General features: G+C 38.3%; 1 protein-coding gene across 2 annotated transcripts in view; it reads right to left on the bottom strand.

Annotated features, from left to right (window-relative positions):
* ZDHHC20 (zDHHC palmitoyltransferase 20) overlaps positions 1 to 22,947 on the bottom strand; it is a 99,181-nt gene that overhangs the window by 30,452 nt on the left and 45,782 nt on the right. For both annotated transcript variants that reach the window (XR_014794604.1, XM_084878611.1), the window contains exons 5-8: positions 19,850 to 19,919; positions 17,048 to 17,080; positions 16,174 to 16,294; positions 4,045 to 4,177 (exon numbers count right to left, since the gene is read on the bottom strand). Coding sequence is in view for 1 of the 2 variants with exons in the window: in XM_084878611.1 (XP_084734737.1) it covers positions 4,045 to 4,177; positions 16,174 to 16,294; positions 17,048 to 17,080; positions 19,850 to 19,919 (357 nt within the window). In the remaining variant the exon portion in view is untranslated. The remainder of the gene's footprint in view (positions 1 to 4,044; positions 4,178 to 16,173; positions 16,295 to 17,047; positions 17,081 to 19,849; positions 19,920 to 22,947) is intronic.

The raw sequence follows: 22,947 nt of genomic DNA, 5'->3' as shown, positions 1-22,947 counted from the left end.
CATTCATTATTTAATAACATGCTATTTAGCCTCCAGGTGTAGGAGTGTTGTTACTATAGTTGATTTCTAATTTCAATCCATTGTGATCTGAGAATATGCTTTATATGATTTCATTCTTCCTAAACTTGTATAGACTTGTTTTGTGTCCTAACATGTGGTCTACTGTGAATAACCCATGTGCACTTGAGAAGAATGTATATTCTGTAGCTTTAGGATGAAATGTTCTATAAATGTCAATTAAATCCAACTGATCGAGTGTATTTTAGAGTCCCTGTTTCTTTGTAAATTTTATTATCTCGAAGAGCTGTCCAGTGAAGTAAGTGGAGTGTGAAAAGTCCCCGACTATGAATGTATTGCTGTTGATTGACCTCTCCCTGAAAGTCCTCTAGAAGTCTTTATATATATATATATATATATATATATATATATATATATATATATATATATATATATATATTTAGATGCTCCTATATTGGGTGCATATATGTTTACCAATGATCCTGTTGTTGGATCATCTTTAATATTATGTAGTAACCTTTATTGTCTCTTGTGATGGCCTTCAATTTGAAGTCTATTTTGTCAGGTATGAGTATTTCTACCACAGGTATTTTTAAAAAAAATATATTTTATTGATTTTTTACAGAGAGGAAGGGAGAGAGATAGAGAGCTAGAAACGTTGATGAAAGAGAAACATTGACCAGCTGCCTCTTGCACACCCCGTACCGGGGATGTGCCCACAACCAACATATATGCCCCTGACCGGAATCGAACCTGGGACCTTTCAGTCCACAGACCGATGCTCTACTACTGAGCTAAACCGGTTTCGGTGGTATTTTTTTGTTTGTTTGTTTCCATTTGCATGTAAAATTTTTTTTCTATACCTTCATTCTCAGTTTATATCTTATGTTCTGAGGGGGGTCTCTTGTAGATAGCATATAATTGGGTCATGTTTTTATCCATTCAGTACCCTTATGTCTTTTGATTGGAGCATTTAATTCATTTACATTTAAGGATATTATTGATAGGTACTTATTTATTGCCATTTTAATTCTGTATGCCTAGGTTTCTATTTCCCCCTATTTCTGCTCATTATAACAGTCTCTTTAGCATTTCCTGCAATGCTGGGTTGGTGGTGATAAACTCCTTTAGCCTTCTTTTTTTTTTTTTTTTTTTTTTTGTCATGGAATCTCTTTATTTCACCATCTATTTTGAATGATAACCTTGCTGAATATAGCAATCTTAATTGTTTCAGATCCTTGCTTATTATTACCTTAATACTTCATGCCTCTCCATTCTGGCCATTGGAATTTCTGAAAAATTATCTGACAGCTTTATGGGAGCTCCTTTGTAGGCAACAAATTTCTTTTCTCTTGTTGCCTCTAAGATATTCTCTCTCTCTCTCTCTCTCTCTCTCTCTCTCTCTCTCTCTCTCTCTCTCTTTTCCTCTCTTTTTTTTTTTTTGAATTTTAATTATGATGTGTCTGGATGTGGGGCTATTTGAGTTCAACTTTGGAACTCTCTGTGCCTCCTGAACTTGAGTAACTTTTTCCTTTACCAGGTTAGGGAAGTTTTCTGCCCTTATTTCTTCAAGCACATTTTCTATGCCTTGCTCACTCTCTTCTTCTGACACACAGATTATGCAAATATTAAATTTCATGTTGTCCACAGCTCCTTTAAGCTGTCCTCCAGTTTTGTAATTGTTTTTCTTTTTGGTTCTCTATGTAATTTTTTTTCTACCCTATTAATTCATTGATCCGATGCTCTGCTTCTCCTATTCTGTTGTGTATTCCTTCCCATGTTCTTTATTAATTCTGTCATTCTTTGTAGTTACTGTATCTTTTCTTATGCTGTTGAGCATCTGAACTCTATATCAGATAAATTTCTTATCTCCAATTTATTTAGCTCTTCTTTGGAGAAATCTCTTCTTTCATTTGGGGGGTGTTTCTCATTTTGGCTGCCTATTTGGATTTATAACTATGTACTAGGTAGATCTGCTACAACACCCAATCTCAAGTGCAAGACAGTGTCAAATGCTGTTTCTAATTAATTAGATCTAGCAAAGACTCAAGACCTCCAGAGAATGCCACTCTCTACAGACTGATTGGATTTATTCTTGAGTAGCCCTCAGATAATCAATCATCCACAGGTGCAATGCAAGGTTTGCCAACAGGTGGACAATTGCTTCTATCTAGAGGCTAATTGTTATTCTGTCTTTTAATGGGCTGCAGAAATTCCACATGGTGGGCAAGGGGCTTTCCACTAGGGTGGATCAACTATCTTCTTTCCCAGACAAAAATTGCCTGGATAGCCAAAGTCTGTCTGACAAAGATGACCTCCACAAGGTGAGGAAATGACCCAGCACAGGAAACCGGGGTATCTGCCATCTGAGCAGAAGTCCAGAAACCCCAACCCTGGTTCCTAGTCACACAGCTCCAGTCCACTCTGCCCTCCCTGTGTTGGAGCCCAAGGTGAGTGGCTGCAAACGAAATTTTGTGCGTGGGTCTTTTGAGAGGGTGCTTGCATTTCCAGCTGTCTTTCCCTGGGAGACACCAAATCTGATTTTCACAGTCAGATGTTATGTGGGCACTTTTCTCAGTTCTGTTGCTCTCTGCTGTGGGATCCAGCTTGGGATTTAGACTCCAGATTTCTCAGTGGCAACCACCCATAGCTAAGATCTCTCTCCAGAACTTCAGCTGCTATCTATGGGAGCCCAGCCAGCCTTTTTATGCCTCTGTCCTTCCTACCAGTCTCTATATGGTCTCCCACTTTTCATCCTTGATTATCAGGGTTCTCTCAAGCTAGTCTTTAGTTGATTATTCAGAATTTTTTTTTATTTTTTATTTTAGTTGTAATTCCAGTTTGGTCCTGGGAGCATGTTGGTGTAATATCCACTACTTCACCACCATTTTTAATCTCCCAGGAAGTAGTTTGTATTAACACTTATAAAATATGGCTTGTTCTCTACTTTTACATACAACTAGAGGCATGAAATACGTGCACTGGGGTGGAGGAGTGTGTGTCCCTCAGCCCAGCCTGCACCCTCTCTAATCTGGGACCCCCGGGGGCAGTCGGACATCTCTCACAATCTGGGACTGCTGGCTACTAAATGCTTGCCTGCCTGCCTGCCTGCCCGATTGCCCCTAACCTCTCCCCTGTCGGCCTGATTAACACCTGACTGCTCCCCTGCTGGCCCTATTGCCCCCAACTGCCCTCCCCTGCTGGCCTGATGGACCCTAACTGTCCTCCCCTGCAAGCCTGATCCCCTCCCCCGCAACTACCCGCCCCTGCTGGTCTGATCTTGTCCCCAACTGCTTTTGTCTGCCTGATCCTCCTAACTGAACTCCCCTGCCAGTCTGATCTCACCCCCAACTGCCCTCCTCTGCCAGCCAATTTGGTTCTGATTGGTTCGTTCCTATGCCAGTCAGCATCAAAAGCTCTGCCTCCTAAGCAGCCATTGGCTCCTCACAATTCACCCAGATTTGGTTCTGATTGGTCAGTTTCTATGCAAGTTGCATCGTTGGGCCTATCAACAGGGCCTGATCAGAAAGGTGGGGCTGACCAGCAGTGCCGGTGGAGGCCTGGAGAGAAATGGAGGCGCAGCTGCTAGCCAGGCCTGGAGAGAAAGAGGCAAGTGCTGATCAACAGTTGCCACAGAGGCTACGGATCAGACCCTTCTTCTCTCTTCAGGCCTCTCTCTGGGACTGATTTGCAGCCCCCTCAGCAGTCCGTGCTGGGTCAGTCACTACGCCTGCTGACTGCAGGACTGACTTCCGGTTGGTGGAGCCTCCAGTTGTGCTGGACCCAGGGTTTTTATATATTTGGATGAGCTACTGAAAAAATATGTAAAAGTCAATCTAACTTCTTCAACCTTCTTTAAAAGAATGAACCTTTACATTTACATATACCCATTGTTCCTGTCCAGTCACGGTGAGTTTTCACATATAATTATTTTACACTTCTTTATCATCTATTGCCCTTCTCTAGATTTCATATTTACTTATGGTCATTTCCCTAAATCATTATGATTTATTTTGACCTACTTACCTATTGTTGTCCTATTTTTTCCAACTAGCCAGCAGTGATAGCTGAAGAGTGATAAGACGCTGATGAAGAACATTGTAGACACAAAGAAAAGAAAAAGTACATGGAATTTGGCACGTGTATCTGTGAGTTCATTCTGAGAAAAGAGAAAAGAAGTATTAATTCTAAAGATAGTCAACGTCTAGCCCTAACTGGTTTGGCTTAGTGGATAGAGCATCAGCCTGCGGACTGAAGAGTTCCAGGTTTGATTCCAGTCAAGGGCATGTGCCTTGGTTGCAGGCACATCCCCAGTAGAGGGTGTGCAGGAGGCAGCTGATCGATGTTTCTCTCTCATCGATGTTTCTAACTATCTCTCACCCTTCCACTCTGTAAAGAATCAATAAAATATATTTAAAAAATAAAAAAATAAAAAATAAAGATAGTCAACGTCTAGGATGTACTCTTTTGTGGTTTTACAATAAAAACTTGCCAGATATGAAGAGTAACAAAACAAATTAGATATGTCCAAAAATAATATTTTTGAAAGCAAAAAATTGGTATTATCAAAGAAGCTTGCTTACATAAAATCAGAGCTATTTACAAAATTTCTTTTAAACAATTAAAAAATAGCAACACTTTCAGTAATAAATAAAAAGATGGATTCTTTACCCAATGCTTTTATTTTGTGCTTTCTGCATAAGTGAAAACCTTTCCTCCAACATCCAGGATGTAGGACAGTTTTCACATCAATGCTAAATTATCTTCTAATTTTAATCATATATAATGCTTACCAGAAATTAATTATGATATATTTATTTTTGAACTTTTCTAATCTCTATTCTTGGAACACCACTACAAATATCAGCTGTTTCCATTGCTCTCTCTCTAATCCTTGCTCCATTCCTAGAGTCTTTTTTGGTAGTTAGCAATTTTGGTAAATGAATTTAAATTTAACACAAATTATGAGGGAAATAAAACAGATTTTTTTTTTTACCCATTCTTATGGCAATGTTCATTTTATTATTTTATTTTATTTTTTAAAGCTAAGAGTTGTTGGTTTTTAAATATATTTTGATTTTTACAGAGAGGAAGGGACAGGGATAGAGAGTTAGAAACAATGATGAGAGAGAAACATCGATCAGCTGCCTCCTACACACTCCCTACTGGGAATGTGCCCAAAATCAAGGTACAAACCCTTGACTGGAATCAAGCCTGGGACCCTTGAGTCCGTAGGCCGACACTCTATCCATTGAGTCAAACCAGTTAGGGTGGCTATGTTCATTTTAACAGAAGCAAAGTATTAACTTAGAAGAAATTAGTATCTAGTGATAAGATAAGGAGGAATCTTTTATTTATTTACTTATTTTTTAAATATATTTTATTGATTTTTTACAGAGAGGAAGGGAGAGGGAGAGTTAGAAACATCAATCAGCTGCGTCCTGCACAACCCCTACTGGGGATGTGCCCACAACCAAAGTACATGCCCTTGACTGGAATCGAACCTGGGACCTTTCAGTCCGCAGGCTGACGCTCTATCCACTGAGCCAAACCATTTTAGGTTAAGGAGGAATCTTTTAAAACTGTGTAATCATGAAAGCTACTACACAAGGTGGTGCTATCTGACTTAAACACTATTTACAGGCTAAAAGAAAGATCTTCAGCATTACATAACTCTATTGTTCATCATCTCTTCAACAGTAACCACAATACCTTGTATTTTTATTAATTTTAGAGAGAGGAAGTGAGAGAGAGAAAGAGTATGAAACATTGATCAATTGCCTCTTACACATGCTCCAACCAGAGATAGAACCTGCAATCTGGGTATGTGCCCTGACCGAGAATTGAACCTGCCACCTTTTGGTGTACAGGCAGCAATCCAACCAACTGAGCCACACCCACTAGGGCAACCACAATACCTTAAAAACATCTAGATGTCCTGGCTGGGTAGCTCAATTGGTTAGAGCATCCATGGTCAGGTACATACAAGAAGCAACCAATGGAAAAAAAAAAAAAAAAAAAAGCAACCAATGAATACTTAAATAAGTGGAACAACAAATTGATGTCTCTCTCCCCTTCCACTCTTTAAAATCAATCAATAAATTAAAAAAAAAAAAATCAAGTGATTCTATCTCCCTTCTTGTAAAGCAAATAAATATTATATATTTATGTATATATTCACTACAAACATCATAAAGAAGATGATAAAAATGTCATGGCAGTAATGTGTTTTACCTTTGGACAACTCTGTGTAGATTTCCTGTGGCAAAGCTTGTACAAATAAAGACAATGTATTAAGAAACCAATTTTTAAACAACATTTTCCTGAATACTACTGTTACAGTTTTGTTTTGAAGGAACACTAAGATGTTACTCTCTAAAAAATCATTGACATTTTCTCAAAAAACACAAAACAGACAACATTTAGCTCTTCACATTTCAGGTACATTTTAAATACATACTTTTCCATTGTGTTTAAAACAGATTTGTATTTGAGATATAATAAAATTAAAAATTTTTAACAAATAGGCCAGCCGGTGTGACTCAGTGGTTGAGTGTCGACCTATGAAACAGGTCACATTTGGGCTCACTCCCCAATGTGGAGCATTCAGAGGCAGCTGATCAATGGTTTTCTCATCATTAATCTATCTCTTTCCCTCTCCCTTACTCTCTCTGAAAACAATAAAAGCATATAAAAATTTTTAGCAAGTAGTTTTTTAAAAAAAACAAACACTTCTAATTAGCAGTTTTTAGATCCAGATGGGACAATTTCTCATCCCCTTGTTATTGAAACAGCCTTTTAAGCGGCTTTCACTTACCCCTCTCTGTTTTAGTGTCAGCACAGCAATCAGTGTTTCTTCACATTATGGCTGTTTCCATTTCACTGAGTAGAAGCTGTGATCCTTACAACACTTCCCAAGCCTCTTTATTTTTTGGGCCCATATCCGGGACTTCCCACTAATCTCACTCTTGTTCACCCCCTCAGCCACGCTAGATTCCTTTCTCCTGCTCAAACATGGCTGGGACACTCCTAATTTCAGATATTATCCTCTATTTGAAATGCTGTACTCGCAGATATCCCAAAACTGTCTTTAAGTCTTTGTTCAAATATTATTTCTTACTTAGGTCTATCCTGAACACTTTTCTTTTTCTTAGTTGAGATAAAACCAACATAACATTTTATTAGTGTCAGGTACACAACATAATGATTTGATATTTGTATGTACTGTGAAATATCACTAAAATAAGTCTAGTTAACATCCATTACTTCCCATGGTTACAACTATTTTCTTGTGATGAGAATTTTTAGATCTACTGTCAGCAACTTTCAAATATCTTTATTAACTGTAGTCACTATAGTGAACATTACATCTCCAGGGTCTATTTTATTTTTACTATGTCTACCCACTTCACCCATTTCCCACCCCTTATTCTGTCAACCACCAATCTCTAGATCTATGAGCTGGTAATTTTTTTTTATGTTAACATATAAGTGAGATCATAATCTTTGACTAATTACATTTATAAAAATGCCTTCAAGTTCTATCCATGTTGTCCTAAGTGGCAGAATGTCCTCCTTTTTCATAGCTGAATAATATCCCACTATATATAGATACACTTCTTTATCCATTCATCTGTTGATAGACACTTAGACTGTTTCCATGTCTTCATTACTATAAATAATGCTACTATGAACACAGACTTACAGATATCTCTCTAATTATTTTTTTCTTTTGATCATATTTCCAGAAGTGGAATTGTTCAATCATATGGTTGTTTTCTTTTTTTATTGAACTCATTGAGGTCACATTGCTTAAAAAATTATATAGGTTTCAAGTGCACAATTCTACAACATATCATTTACCACCCTAAGTCAAATTTCTTTCCATCACCATTATCTCCCCTTTACCCTCTTCTACCTCCCCTACCCCCTTTATCTGCCAATCAAATTTTAGGACTGTTTATTTTTGTGGAAATGCCATTGACATTTTGATAGAAATTGAATTGAATTTGTAAACTATTTTTGGCAGTCTAAACATTTAAAAATCTCTATTGTTGAAAGTATTACATATGCCCCCCTTACCCACAATGACCACTTCTAGGTAGTCTGAGCCTTTTAACAATATTAATTCTTCCTATCCGTGGACAGACTATTTTTCCATTTATTTGTGTCTTCTTTAAATGCTATCATCAATGTCTTTAGTGTAACAGGTCTTTCACCTCCTTATATTTATTCCTTGGTATTTTATTCTTTGTGGTATGATTATAAATGGGGGTGTTTTCTCTTTCTGATTATTAGTGTTAGTAAAATGCAACTGATTTTTCTGTATCGATTTTTTTATATCATAAGACTTTACTGAATTTATTAAGTTTTTTTATGGAATCTTTAGGGTTTTCTATAAATGATGACATCTACAAATAGACAGTTTTACTTCTTCCTTTCATAATATCAATGTCTTGATTTTTTTAAAGTAATTTTGTAACTTTTAAAAAAGTATATTTTTTTTATTTCAGAGAAGAAAGGAGAGGGAGAGAGTAGAAACATCAATGAGTGGCTGCCTCCCACTCAAACAGCACTGGGGATCGAGCTTGCAACTCAGGCAATTACCCTGATGGAGAATGGAACCATGACCTCCCAGTTCATAGGTCAATGCTGAACCACCGAGCCACACTGGCCGGGCAATGTCTTTCTTTATCTTGCCCAAAAGCTCTGGCTAGGACTTCCATTATTATGTTGAATAAATGAGTGAGCATCCTTGTCTTGTTCATTATCTTAGAGCAGTGTTTCCCAAATTTTTGACATTATGTGTACCCCTTCTATCAATATAATTTTCATAACGCTGAGTACCCCTCGTACTCATGAGAACATAGAATTAGGCGAGCTATGCACGGTGCAGTGCATATCCTCACCAAACTCTTCCCGTACCCTTGGGGGTACGTGTACCACACTTCGGGAAACACTGTGACTTAGAGGAACAGCTCCCATCTTTTCACAGTTGGTGTTAGCTGTGCACTTGAGATATATATAAAATCTCCTTTATTGTGGTCCAGTACGTTATACCCACTTTGTTGAGTTGTATATACAGGTTTGAATTTTAACAAATGCCTTTTTTTTTTTTTTTTTTACATCTATTGAGATGAACATGATTTTTATCCTTCATTGTGTTTAAAAATTTGTAGAAGGTGAAGCATCCTTGAAATAAATCCAACTTGATCATGGTGTATGATTTCTTTTTTTTCTTTTTTCCCACCAAGCAACCTACAGGGCTGCTGCTTTAATTTTTTTAAAGCATTACTGAATTCCGTTGAAGAATTTTTGTATCTGTTCACCAAGGATTTTAGCATGTAATATTTTCTTGTAGTGACCGTGTCTGGTTCTGTATCAGGGTAGTGCTGGCCTCAGAAAGTGAGTTTAGAACTATTCCCTCTTTTTCCATTTATTGAAAAAGTTTAAGGTAGAATTTAGTTCTTTAAATATTTAGTGAAATTTATCATTGAAGCCATCTAGTCTTTTCTTTTTCTTTTTTTTAATATATATTTTATTGATTTTCCACAGAGAGAAAGGAAGAGGGATAGAGAGCTAGAAATGTCGATGAGAGAGAAACATCGACCAGTTGCCTCCTGCACACCCCCTGCCAGGGATGTGCCCACAACCAATGTACATGCCCCTGACCAGAATCAAACCTGGGACCTTTCAGTCCGCAAACCGATGCTCTATCCACTGAGCCAAACCAGTTTCGGCAAAGCCATCTAGTCTTGAACTTTTCTTGAGGGGGCTTTCGATGACCGATTCAATCTCCTTACTAGTAATTAGTCTGTGCAGATTTCTATTTTATCATAATTCAGTGTTGGAAAGTTGTATGGTTCTAAGAATTTATCCATTTCTTCTAGGTTGTCCAATACTTGGCATATAATTGTTCATAATAGTTTCTTATATTCCTCTGTATTTCTATGGTATCAGTTGTACTGTCTCCTCTTTCATTTTTTATTTTATTTGAGTTCTCTCTTATTCTTGGTGAGTCTAAGTAATGGTTTATTTTTGTTTCTTTACAAAAACCAGCTCTGATTTTGTACTAATCTTTTCTATTTTCTTTTTAAGTCTATTTCACTGATTTCTTATCTATTTTTTAAATTCTGTAGATGTTAGTTGAATTTTTTAATGTTTATTGTTTAAAGTATTACCTCTTTTTACTCCCACTGACCTCTTCCACCCGCTCCCGCCCCTTGCCTTCACCACCGTCTATGACAACGGGTTATGCATATATGCATACAAGTTCTTTTGTTGATCACCTCCCTCCCAGCCACTCACCCTTATCAGCCTTCCCTCTGAGGTTCCCCACTCTGTTCCTTATCTCTGGAACCACGCCATTCATGAGTTTGTTAGATTCCACATGAGTGAGATCATGTGATACTTATATTTCTCTGACTGGCTCACTTCACTTAGAAATAACACTCTCAAGGTCCCTCCATACTGTCTCACAGGGTAAGACATCCTTCTATTTCTACTGCTGCATAGTATTCCATGCTGTAAATGTACCATAGCTTCTTTTTCCACTCATATACTGATGGGCACTGGGGCTATTTCCAGATCTTAGCTATTGTAAATTGTGCTGCTATGAACATAGGGGCCCATACATTGGTTTCTGGTTTCTTAGGATATATTCCTAGAAGTAGGATCACTGGCTCAAATGGCAGTTCCATATTTAATTTTTTGAGGAAATTCTATACTGTTTTCCATAATGGCTGCACTATTCTGCATCCCCACCAGCAGTGTACTAGGGTTCTCTTTTCTCTACATCCTCATCAGTGCTTGTCATTTGTGGATGGTAGCTATTCTGACAGGTGTAAGGTAATATGTCATTGATCCTGTGAATGTGTCTGTGTAGCATCAGCTTACTCCACCACCATTTTTAATTTCCCTGGTAGCTGAATTGTGAATGAACCCCAATCTGATTTTTGTTATTTCCTTCTTCCTGCTGACTTTGGACTTCATTTGTTCTTCGTTTCCTAGTTCTTGAGGTTTGAAGTTGCATTGATATCTTTCTTGATTCTTAACATAGGTGCTTATTACTATGAACTTCACTCTTTGAACTGTTTTTGCTGCATTCTGTAAGCTTTGGTGTGTTTTACTTCCATTTTCATTTGTCCCAAGATATTTTTTGATATGTTCTTTGATCCACTGGTTGTTCAGTACCATTTAATGTACATTTACTTGTTAATTTCCCAGTTGTGTTCTTATAAATGACTTCTAGTTTCATACTATTGTGGTTGGAAAAGATGCTTTGTATGATTTCAATCTTCTTAAATTTCTTAAGACTTGCTTTTTTTACTAAAAAAGATCTATCCTGCGATGAGAATGTTCCATGGGTGCTTAAGAATGTATATTCTGGGGTTTTTTTATGGAGTGTTAACTACATGTTTGTTGAGTACACACGGACTAATGTGTCATTTGGTGTAGAGGTTTCTTTCTTTTCTTTTTTTTTCAAACATATTTTTTTAAACTTATTTTTAATGATTTGGGAGAGGGAGAAAGAGAAACATCAATGTTGAGAATCTTTGATTGGCTACCTTCTGCATGCCCCCTATTGGGGATTGAGCCTGCAACCCTTGACTGGAATCAAACCCAGGACCCTTCAGTCCAGAGGCTGATGCTCTATCCACTGAGCCAAACCAGCTAAGATGAGGTAGATGTTCCTTTATTGATTTTTTGTTTGGATGATCTATCCACTGATTAAAGTGGGAGATTAAAGCCCCCTACTATAATAGTATTGCTGTCTATATCTCATTTAAAATATATATATAGCCGAAACGGGTTTGGCTCAGTGGGTAGAGCGTCGGCCTGCGGACTGAAAGGTCCCAGGTTTGATTCTGGTCAAGGGCCTGTACCTTGGTTGCAGGCACATCCCCAGTAGGGGGTGTGCAAGAGGTAGCTGATCAATGATTCTCTCTCATCGATGTTTCTAACTCTCTATCCCTCTCTTCCTCTCTGTAAAAAATCAATTAAATATATTTTAAAAAATAAAATAAAATTATATGAATATATATATATATATATATATATATATATATATATATATATAAAATTTCAGAGAGAGGGAGATAGAAGATAGAAATATCAATGATGAGAGAAAATCATCAATTGGCTGCCTCCTGCACACCCACTACTGGGGATTGAGCCTACAACACGGACAAGTGCCCTGACCGGGAATGGAATTGTGACCTCCTGGTTCATAGGTCAACACTCAATCACTGCACAACACCAGCCAGGCTATGTCTCCTTTTTAAGTCTGTTAATATAATATTTGCTTTATATAGGTGCTCCTGTGTTGTATGCATAAATGTTCTTCTCTCAGATATCCACTAACTTAAAGTCTTTCCTCAAAATTTCTTACTGAGGTATACCTGTTCACTCTCTTTAATGCTGCAAACTACACCTACCCTACCCACTCTCATACACTTGCCAAATCCCTTACCCTAGTTTTATTTTCTTAATAGCATTTACTTTCTAATATACAATTTACTTATTTATTATGTTTGTTATTTGATTCCTCCTTCCAAAGACATTACTCTTTTGTTTTGTTCACTGATATATCCCAAGTGCCTAGAATACTACCTGGTACATTACTAGTATAGGTGGTAAGTAAATATTTGTTGAACAAATGAAGAAAATGGTAGATTTAAGTTTACTAGACTTTCTTAACATGATTAATCTAATAGTTATTATATTCCTTAATTAATAAATCATTACATGCCACAGTGCTGAAGTTTCTCATAAAGAAATGTGAATTTCTATAATTTGGACTTCATTCATCTGGTACTGATGAATGGGCCATTGAGTATGATTAAATAAGTTGTAAACTGAACAAAGATACCAAGGTAGGGAAATAATAGAGGACCAAATCATTAAGCTAAGACCACATAGATATGGGGTACTTTTTTCTAACATGCTCAAAGGCAATGCCAGCATCCTCTGGTTTTAAATACCCAAATTTTAAACATCTAATGGTGTTTTAAACAAAATCCTTCCAAAATGTATTAAGTATTTCATGAAAAAAAATAACTGTTTTATTGTAGAGAGCGGTTATAAGGTTAAGCCTTGGACTGACCTGTTGGCAAAGCCACAAACCAGTCCCAGCTTAGAGGGCACAGCCCTCTTAGCATAATTAAGCCTGATTCTGTGACACTCCCTAGATCTTTCCTGGGTAGCTAATGGGCTGTGGGAGGTGCATGTGCTGCCAAAACAAGTGAAATTCACAAGAACACTGTAACTTGGTGACCACTACCTTGTGTACCTCTGACTGTAAAATAAAGGCTCAGCTTGCAGTCTGGATCGTTTCTGTGGTCTCAGCCAGGCACAGGAAGACCCACCTAGACCCAGCTTATTCTGTGTGTCTGTCTTTTCTACATCCGTCACCGCCCTCCCTCAGGCTTGTTGAACTCTTGGCTGTGCTGGTGTCGCACATTTTATGACTTGAGGCTTTAATTAAGTTCTTCCCAACTATGGTTATGAATAGCAAGTCATAGTGGTAAGTATCTATATGTTGAAATAGACAAATGTCAGTTAAAATTCTGGCTTCCAATACTATTAAGTATGTGACCTTGGGTAGTTATCTAACTTCTCTATCCTCCTTTTCCAATTCTGAAAATTGGAATAATAATAATAATAGTTACTCTGCATTAAGTATACTTTCTTATTTCCTATGTTCTTGATGCTCTGACACCTGGGGCTGACTGGGAAGAGACTGCCACTCTCAGGGATATCCAATTATTAAGAGATAGCAAGGAATGTATCTCTCATAAACAAACAAATTCAGAGCCCAAATTCCAAAACACCCCCTCTGTCTGACTCTTACACTCTAGGAGGCAATATTCCCCTCATAGTGTGTAGGAGTTAAATATCAGATAACCAGGAACAGCCTGTATGCCCAGAGAGTACCGAATTACTCAAACTGCCCAATTATAAATCTCTGTGCCCTCCAATGTGCAACCTTTCCTGCAGAAGCCACAATAAAGGCTCTGGGCTTGCCCCTTCTGCTTATTATATGACCACAGTGCTTCCTGTGTGGCTCTGTGTGGAGTAGCATGATATGGCATACCTTGTCCCTTGGGAACTGTGAGTGACAAACTATCCTTTCAATGGTAATTACTTCCTTATCTGTTGGCTTCAACATATCTGAATAATAACAAAACCTATATTTTAAAGCACCTTCAGAGGGTTTTTAGAAAGAATAAATTCCAAAAGTATTTTTTTTTAAAATCCTCACTTGAGGCTATTTTCCCCATTGCTTTGCAGAGAGTGGAAGGGAGGGAGGGGAAAGAGAGGGGGAAGAGAGAAACATCAATGTGAGATACACTGACTGGTTGGCTCCTGCAAGTACCCAGAAAGAGGTTGGGGATTGAACCTGCAACTCAGATACATACCCTGACCAAAATCGAACCCATGACCATTTGATGCATGGGCCAACATTCTAACCATTGAGTAACACAGTCCAGGGCCAAAAGTACTTTTTAACCACAAGAACTCTCCCCTTCAAAATCAAAGGATTAAATGTGAAAACACAAACAATAAAAATTCCAGAAGAAATTTATAGCAAACAAACTAAAGCCAGGAATCATAAATACAAAGTATTGCTTTTAAATTAAAAAACAAAACAAAACGAACAACACAACACCTTAAAGTCATTAAAAAAAGTACTGCTTTAAAATGTAAAACTTTGATTTAATAAAAATAAAACAGGGATATATATATATATATATATATATATATATATATATATATATATATATATATATAATATTCTAAGTGTCCTACGATTCGACTGTTCAACCAGTTGCTTGACATGTACTGACCACCAGGGGGCTGACACTTTGATACCGTGTTTCCCCGAAAATAAGACATCCTCCGAAAATAAGACCTACTTACAGGTTTCCTTCTGAGTGAAATATAAGGCATTCCCCCGAAAATAAGGCCCCCCCCCCCAAGGCTAAACATGAGAGGTTTGGTCCACTGATTCTGAAAGAAATGGAGTCACAAGAAATTCACCAGGAAATTCAGGAATTGGATTGTTATGATGATGTTCCAGAAGATGATGACATGATTGTCATTGAAAAAATGAGTAAATTCTTGATACTGTAGGATTCAGTTTGTCTGGTTTGTGTTGACAATTACCGTACTACTGTACCATACAGGTAATAAATTTCCTTTATTTTCATTTAACAATAAATGTGTACCGTATTCTTCTTCATGGAAAAATAAGACATCCCCTGAAAATAAGACCTAGCGCATCTTTGGGAGCAAAAATTAATATAAGACACTGTCTTATTTTCGGGGAAACAGGGTAGGTATGTTAGCTTGCTGCTGGGGTCTGGCTGATCAGGACTGGACAAGATGGGTTGGACATGCTCTGGAGCCCTCCCATGGTCCCTCTCAAACCTCTAAAATATTTCTTCTAATTAACTTCCTTTCAATGTGCACGAATCCATGCACTGGGCCTCTAGTAAAATATAAAATGAAAATGTGGATAAAAAATTCAAAAGTCGCCGAACCGGTTTGGCTCAATGGCTAGAGCGTCGGCTTGGGGACTGAAAGGTCCCGGGTTCGATTCCGGTCAAGGGCATGTACCTTGGTTGCAGGCATATCCCCAGTAGGGGGTGTGCAAGAGGCAGCTGATCGATGACTCTCTCTCATCGATGTTTCTAACTTTATCTCTCTCCCTTCCTCTCTGTACAAAATCAATAAAATATATTAAAAAAAATCAAAAGTCATGATAGAAAAAGGATTAATGTCTATACAGATTAGAAAGAGATTAGTGATTATCTAAGCTTGAGAATATCAGTTTTATTACTATAAAATTGTAGTAAGTCTCATCAACTCAAATAAAAGCAATTATTTCCCTAAAATTGTTATGTCCACTATTAAGAGTGTGGCTGAAAACAGCTTGGATCACTAAAAAGAAGCTCACTACATCCTGTTTAATATTCATTTATTTAAAATAAATATGTATATTTGTAGGAAAATATTACCCTGTTTGCCCATTAAAAATTCTAACTAGTAAAATTAAAATAAAGTATATCTACTTGTAATAAATAATAAATTATTTATGAATAGAGCATTTTAAAAAGTCTTACACATGTTTTATGATAGAAAAAGACTTACCGTCCAAAATTTTATAAAGTACTGCAAAACTGTTGTAGCCACAAACAGGCAATATAATAGGGAATACAATAAAAACAGCAGGAAGAATTTGTAATTAGAAAATCCCACACAGTTATTCACCCTAGAAGAATAAAGAAGGTCATACTGTAATATAGGACAAATTATAAACTCACAGAAACAAAAACTAGAATGTTTGCCAGGGACTGAGGGCGGGGAAATGAGAAGCTGATTAACGGGTATAGACTTTAGGTTTTGCAAGATGAAAAAGTTCTGAAGACTAGTTGGACAATGTGAACATACTTTACATTACTAAACTGAACTTAGAAATGGTTAAGATGGTAAATTGTATGTTGTTTTCAATATATTTTACATATTTTTTACAGATGAGAAACATCGATCAGCTGCCTCCTGCACACCCCTTACTGGGGATGTGCCTGCAACCAAGGTATATGCCCTTGACCAGAATTAAACCTTGGACCCTTCAGTACACAGGCAGACATGCTATCAGCTAAGCCAAACCAGTTAGAGTTATGTTGTTGTTTTTTAACCATAATAATAAATAAGACATTTCAAAAAAACTTAATCATTATTATTAGGAAATGGATCATTTGGAAAATAGGGAGCAATGTCTTAATTGTGAATGTGTGTTTTTAATAAATTCTATAAGGAACTTGGAAATTTAATATTAATTCTTAATATATAATTACTTGATTAATAATACCAGAATATATTTCTAAAGGAAAACTTTTAATATAAACATGTATATAAATAGATCAAGCTTAATGTATATAAGTAATTAAGTTAATCTTAAAAATTTTTTCTCCTTCCCCCCCTCTGCACCTTTATATATTACTGCCTCTATGCTTATACATACCAAGGACAGTGATGATCCATCTTTAGAATACATCTAAAAAACAAATAAACATAATTCTTATTGTTGATAATTTTTTCCCTTAAATTTTTCTCTTTACAAATACAGCTTAGAAAAACTAACCAAGTAAGCATTAGATTAGAGAAATTTTCTGATATTTCCACCAATACCTTCATAGGTAAAAGGTAATAGATTTTTGCCTTGGACCACATTAAGAGACATTTTAACACACACATATGGTGCACTTGGTACATTAGCTAGTCCAACTCACAAGTCAGCTAAGGGAAATGAAATTAAATACAGACAATCCCTGCTTTAAACATGTACAAGTCATAAAAAGACTTTGTTTCTAAAATATTAACACTGATGGTCTTATATGTGGTTATCTTTTCCACATTTTATATAAGAAAAGCCTAATATGCAAATCGACCGAACGGCCACTATGATGTGCACTGACCACCAGGGGGCAGACACTCAATGCAGGAGCTGACCCCAGCCTGCAGGCACCAACTGATGGCGGTGGGGCCATGGCCAGTGAGCAGGCAGCCCCAGGCCAGCTAGGCTGGTGTCAGTGGGGGCCTCCTTTGCCACCAGTTGTCCCACAGATTGGCCCTGATCGCCAGCCAGGCCTAGGGACCCTACCCATGCACAAATTTCATGCACAGGGCCTCTAGTATTTTATAAAATTATATCCATAGATAAGCATTACTATCTATATATATAAAAGCTTAAGTGACCAAACGACCGATTGACCAGTCGCTATGATGTGCACTGACCACCAGGGGGCAGATGCGCAATGCAGGAGATGCCCCCTGGTGGTCAGTATGCCCTTATAGCTAACCTCCTGCAGCTGGCCAACCTCCAGCAGTCCCTCCCCACAGCCAGCTGGCTCCTGATGGCCTCGATCAGAACCTCCTACAGCCCCTCTCCCCAGCTGGCTGGCCCTAATGACCCAGATCGAAACCTCCCATGGCCCCTCCCCCCAGCCAACCTCCTGTGACCCTGTTCAGTCCCAATTGCCAACCAGGCCAAGGGACCCCATCCATGCATGAACTCGTACACCAGGCCTCTAGTATTTTTATAATCAGAAAAAAAAATCCCAAAGTTTGCCTCCTCGCCATAATATGTAATCTATCTCTCTATATAAAAGCCTAAGTGACCATTCGACCGTTTGACCAACAACTATGATGGACACTGATCACCAGGGGGCAGACGCTCCAACCGGTAGGTTAGCTTGCTGCTGGGGTCCAGGCAATCAGGACTGGGCAAGATGGGCTGGACATGCCCTGGAGCCCTCCCATAGTCTTCCCCAGCCCTGAATGTTTACCAGTGGGGTCACAATCTGGGACCCCTCAGGGGATGTCCGCAGGCCAGGCCAAGGGACCCCACTGGTACCACAAATCCATGCACCAGGCCTCTTGTATATTTATAAAATCAGACCACAGATCATCTCCATTAACATAATAAATAATAAAGTAAAGTTTAAATAGGTTGTCTAACTTAAGTTCAAGAAGGTTAAATAGCTTGTCTAACTTAAGTTCAAGAATTAACTGGGGTTCCCAAACTGGGGATCTTTCCTTCCAACACATTACCTTCTCACAAGCACACAGGAATAAAATCTTTTAAGTTTTTTCTGGGAACAATGTTACAGATGAAAATTAAAGAAATATTTTTTTGTGTGTGTGTGGCTTCTTAAGTTTTAATATCAATATTTATAATAAAAAAAGAAATTGACATTTTAATCCAGGAAATAGTAATTCTTTAAAAAACAAAACAAAAAAACACACACAAATAATGCCCTCTGATGGTAATGGGTTTTCTTTTCCTTTTTAATTTAACTTTAAAAAATATATATTTTATTGCCCTGACCAGTTTGGTTCAGTGCATAGAGTGTCGGCCTGCGGACTCAAGGGTCCCAGGTTCAATTTCGGTCAGGGGCATGTACCTTGGTTGCAGGCACATCCCCAGTAAGGGCGTGTGCAGGAGGCAGGTGATCGATGTTTCTCTTTCATCGATGTTTCTGACTCTCTATCCCTCTCTTTCCTCTCTGTAAAAACTCAATAAAACATATATATTATTGATTCTAGAGAGGAAAGGAGAGGGAGAGACAGTAACATCAATGATGAGAGAGAATCATTGATTGGCTGCCTCCTGCACACCCGTTACTGGGGATCAAGCCCGCAACCCAGGCATGTGCCCTTGACCAGAATCGAACCAGGGACCCTTCAGTCCACAGGCTGACACTCTATCCATTGAGCCAAACCAGCTACAGCTAGAGCCAGGAAATAGTTATTCTTAAGGGGGCTATTACTTACTTGTTCATCAATATTATCTTAAGCATAAACAAAAAATATATTTAAAGAAAACTCCATCAGCCCTAGCTGGGTGGCTCAGTTGGTTGAAATGTCATCCCATACACCAAAAGTTTATGGGTTCGATTCCCGGTCAGGACTCATACCTAGGTTGTGTGTATAATCCCCAGTTAGGACTAGTACGGAAAGCAACCAATCAATATTTCTCTCTCACTTTCCCTTCCTCTCTCTAATAACATATATCCTTGGGTGAGGATTAAAAAAAAAGAAAGGAAATTCCATCAACCAGTACAGGAACTATTACAGATTACACCAAAGTATATTCTAGCTTAAGAAAATATTAATGTTAGCCCTCATATGTAGCAAATAATGGGGGATGATGAAGTGTTTTTGCTAAGTATAAAGCATATAAAATGTTCCTTTCCCTTCTGTTCTCCTGTTGCCAATTTCCAATGTTGGGGTTAAAGGAAAGCAAATGAGGGGTAACACTTACATGTCACATGCTGAGCAGTGATGCGCCCGGTCAGGTTTAATCAACTGACATCTTTCACAATATCTGATGGCTACATTTAAGAATTAAAAGGTGTTGAAGGATATACAAGTTTAGTTAATTTGACTATAAAATTTGCTTTCATTTCTTATATAAATAACTCTGGGAAAATGGACAACTAATAACTGTCATCAGTTTTGATATTAGTTTGCCCACTGACTAGCTGGTGACTTGGGGCCAGTAACTTACATTCTAAGAGCCTCTTCTGTAAATGTAAATAATATCAAGTATAATGAACTAGTTTACACATTAAAATGAAACCTTTTAGAGCATAGCAAATTCTCAATAAAGCAGTTATTACTATAATATAAATATTATTTTAAATAAAATATAAAGTAAAATTCTATGAGAAAAATTAGTGAAGGAGAGAAAACCAGGGAGATTAAAAAGTGCACAAAAATAAATACATAAATTGCCGAAACCGGTTTGGCTCAGTGGATAGAGCGTCAGTCTACGGACTCAAGCGTCCCAGGTTTGATTCCAGTCAAGGGCATGTACATTGGTTGTGGGCACATCCCCGGTGGGGGGTGTGCAGGAGGCAACTGGTGGATGTTTCTCTCTCATCGATGTTTCTAGCTCTCTATTCTTTTCCCTTCCTCTCTGTGAAAAATCAATAAAATATATTTAAAATAAATAAGTAAATAAAAATAAATACATAAATGAATAAAGTACAAAGAGCCATGAAAGAGAACATCCAGAAATAGAGTCACTACACAGACATCTCCTGATACCTATTTATTGAGACACTGTTAGAAACCATGGGAGAACTATTGGCTGCCAGAGGCTTAACGTCAGCAAGGTGAGAGGGACATCAATACATAAAGCCTTTGACTTATAGTCTACAAGGTAAAAATTTGAGGGGGGGAAAAAAAAGGTGGGGAAGGAAAACCCTACCTCTGTGCTAGCAGAGTTAACAAGGGAAACAGTGTGGAACAAAACTAGAGATAACTGCTAGGTGGATTGAGATCGGAGGTGAGAAGGTTTAGAAAGACAGGTTTTGTTTCCTGAATAGATAATAATATATCCACACAGCTTGAAAAAGCACAAAGGAATTCAGTGAGAAGACCCCACTCTGGTGCCCAGCACCCTAACTCCCCTCTGTGAAGGCAGCTCCATACTTTCAATGATCTCTGGTCTATGGAAGGTTGACTTTCTGTAACATGTATTCTGTAACTCTATTCTTAAAAGATGAATAGGTATTGCTTCCATAGCAAGAAAAAGAAAAAGCCCCAATATTTGGGATTCTAAGAGTAGAAATGTAGTATAAAATGGTTCCCCGGAGCAGGACCTGCCAACAGTCAGAAGATAAAGCACATGTCCCAGGCCTGGCCACTTGGGATGCTGGGTATCTCTCACTGTGCCTCACATCTCTAAAATGGGGACAAGTGCACCCATCTCAGAACTGTTCTGAGGATTAAACAATTACTAATAAAGTTCTTGACCTGATCTTGACGTAGTATCCAACAGATGAAGGCTACTGTTCAGATCCGAGGACAGCCATTTTATATAATGAAAAGCAGTAAAGCTTTTTTAAGCCTAAAGATTTTAGCCCTTGCTGGTGTGGTTCAGGTGGCTGGGCATTGTTCAGTGCACCGAAAGGCTGCCAGTTTAATTGCTGCTCAGGGCATATGCATGGGCTGTGGGCTTTAATCCTCAGCAGGGACGATGTTTCATTCTCAAACCGATGTTTCTCTCTCTTTCCTTCTCCCTCTCCCTTCCACTCTAAAAACCAATAAAAATATATTTTCTTAAAAAGAGTCAAGATTTTACTTAACAAGATCATGGCTCTTAACTCTTTGGGGTACATGTACTGCTCTGAAAATCAGATGATCTTGTTATGAATAGGCTACTTGAAATTTTGTGTAAAATCTCAGGGCTTCCTAAATTCTCTGAAATCTTGGACTTTGGGTTAAATACATCTGATCTGCAGAGAATTATTATTAACTACTAAGAATTATTGTTAACCAGACCTTTCATAATTAAATATAAGAGAGGATTGCCCTGGCTGATGTAGCTCAGTTGACTGGGCAATGTCCATGCACCATAAGGATGCACCATAAGGTTCTATCCCTGGTAAGCACACATGCCCTAAAGGCTCGATCCCTAGTAGGGGATGTGTGGGAGTCAGCTGATCGATGTTTCTCTCTCTCTCTTTTCCTTTCTCTCTCTAAAAATCAGTAAAAATATTTTTAAACAAAGGATTATTTTAAATTAGCTATCATATATTGAAAATTCATTATGTACAAAGATCTATACTAAATGTGTATCTCATCTATGTATCTTATATAATACTTCCACTAACCCAGGGATACAGATATTATCCTCATTTTAAAATGAGGAAACTAGGGCTTAGAAAGTTTAACTAATTCTCATTGTACTAGTAATAGAAAAGTTGGGGTTTGTCCTAAAATCCATGTTTTCATTCCATACGGTAATATACTAAACTAGTGGCCTGATGCATGAAATTTATGCAGGGTGGAGGGGGTGTAGGGTGGGGCGGTTGTCACATCAGCCCAGCCTGCATCCTCTCCAATTGGGGACCCCTTGGGGGATGTTCAACTGCTGGTTTAGTCAGTCAGAAATCCCTCTCTCAATCTGGGACTGCTGGCTCCTAACTGCTCATCTGCCTGCCTGCCTGTTGGCCCCTAACCTCTCTGCCTGCCTGATTGCCCCTAACTACCTCTGTCTGCCTGCCTGATCACCCCTAACCTCTCTGCCTGCCTGATTGCCCCTAACTGCCTCTGCCTGCCTGCCTGATTGCCCCTAACTAACTCTGCCTGCCTGCCTGATCGCTCCTAACTCCCCTCCCCTGCTGGCCTAATCTTGCTCCCAACTGCTCTCCCCTGCCAGCCGGACCTCACCCCCAACTGTCTCTGCCTGCCTGATCATCCCTAACAGCCCTCCCCTGCAGGCCTGATCTCAGAGACGGTCTCTGTCTCTCTGTTTTTCTCAGCAGTCCTCCAGGCCTTTCTACCTCTCTGTGTCCCTCTTCCCCAGCTGGGAGAGGGCAGGGCCAGTGGGGGCTGATCCACCCTCGGTCT

The sequence above is a fragment of the Pipistrellus hanaki genome (genome assembly GCF_964339955.1).
Source record: "Pipistrellus hanaki genome assembly, chromosome: 3".
NCBI lineage: Eukaryota > Metazoa > Chordata > Mammalia > Chiroptera > Vespertilionidae > Pipistrellus > Pipistrellus hanaki.
The sequence above is the reverse complement of the archived record's forward strand: the minus strand, read 5'-3'. Positions and strand labels throughout refer to the sequence as shown.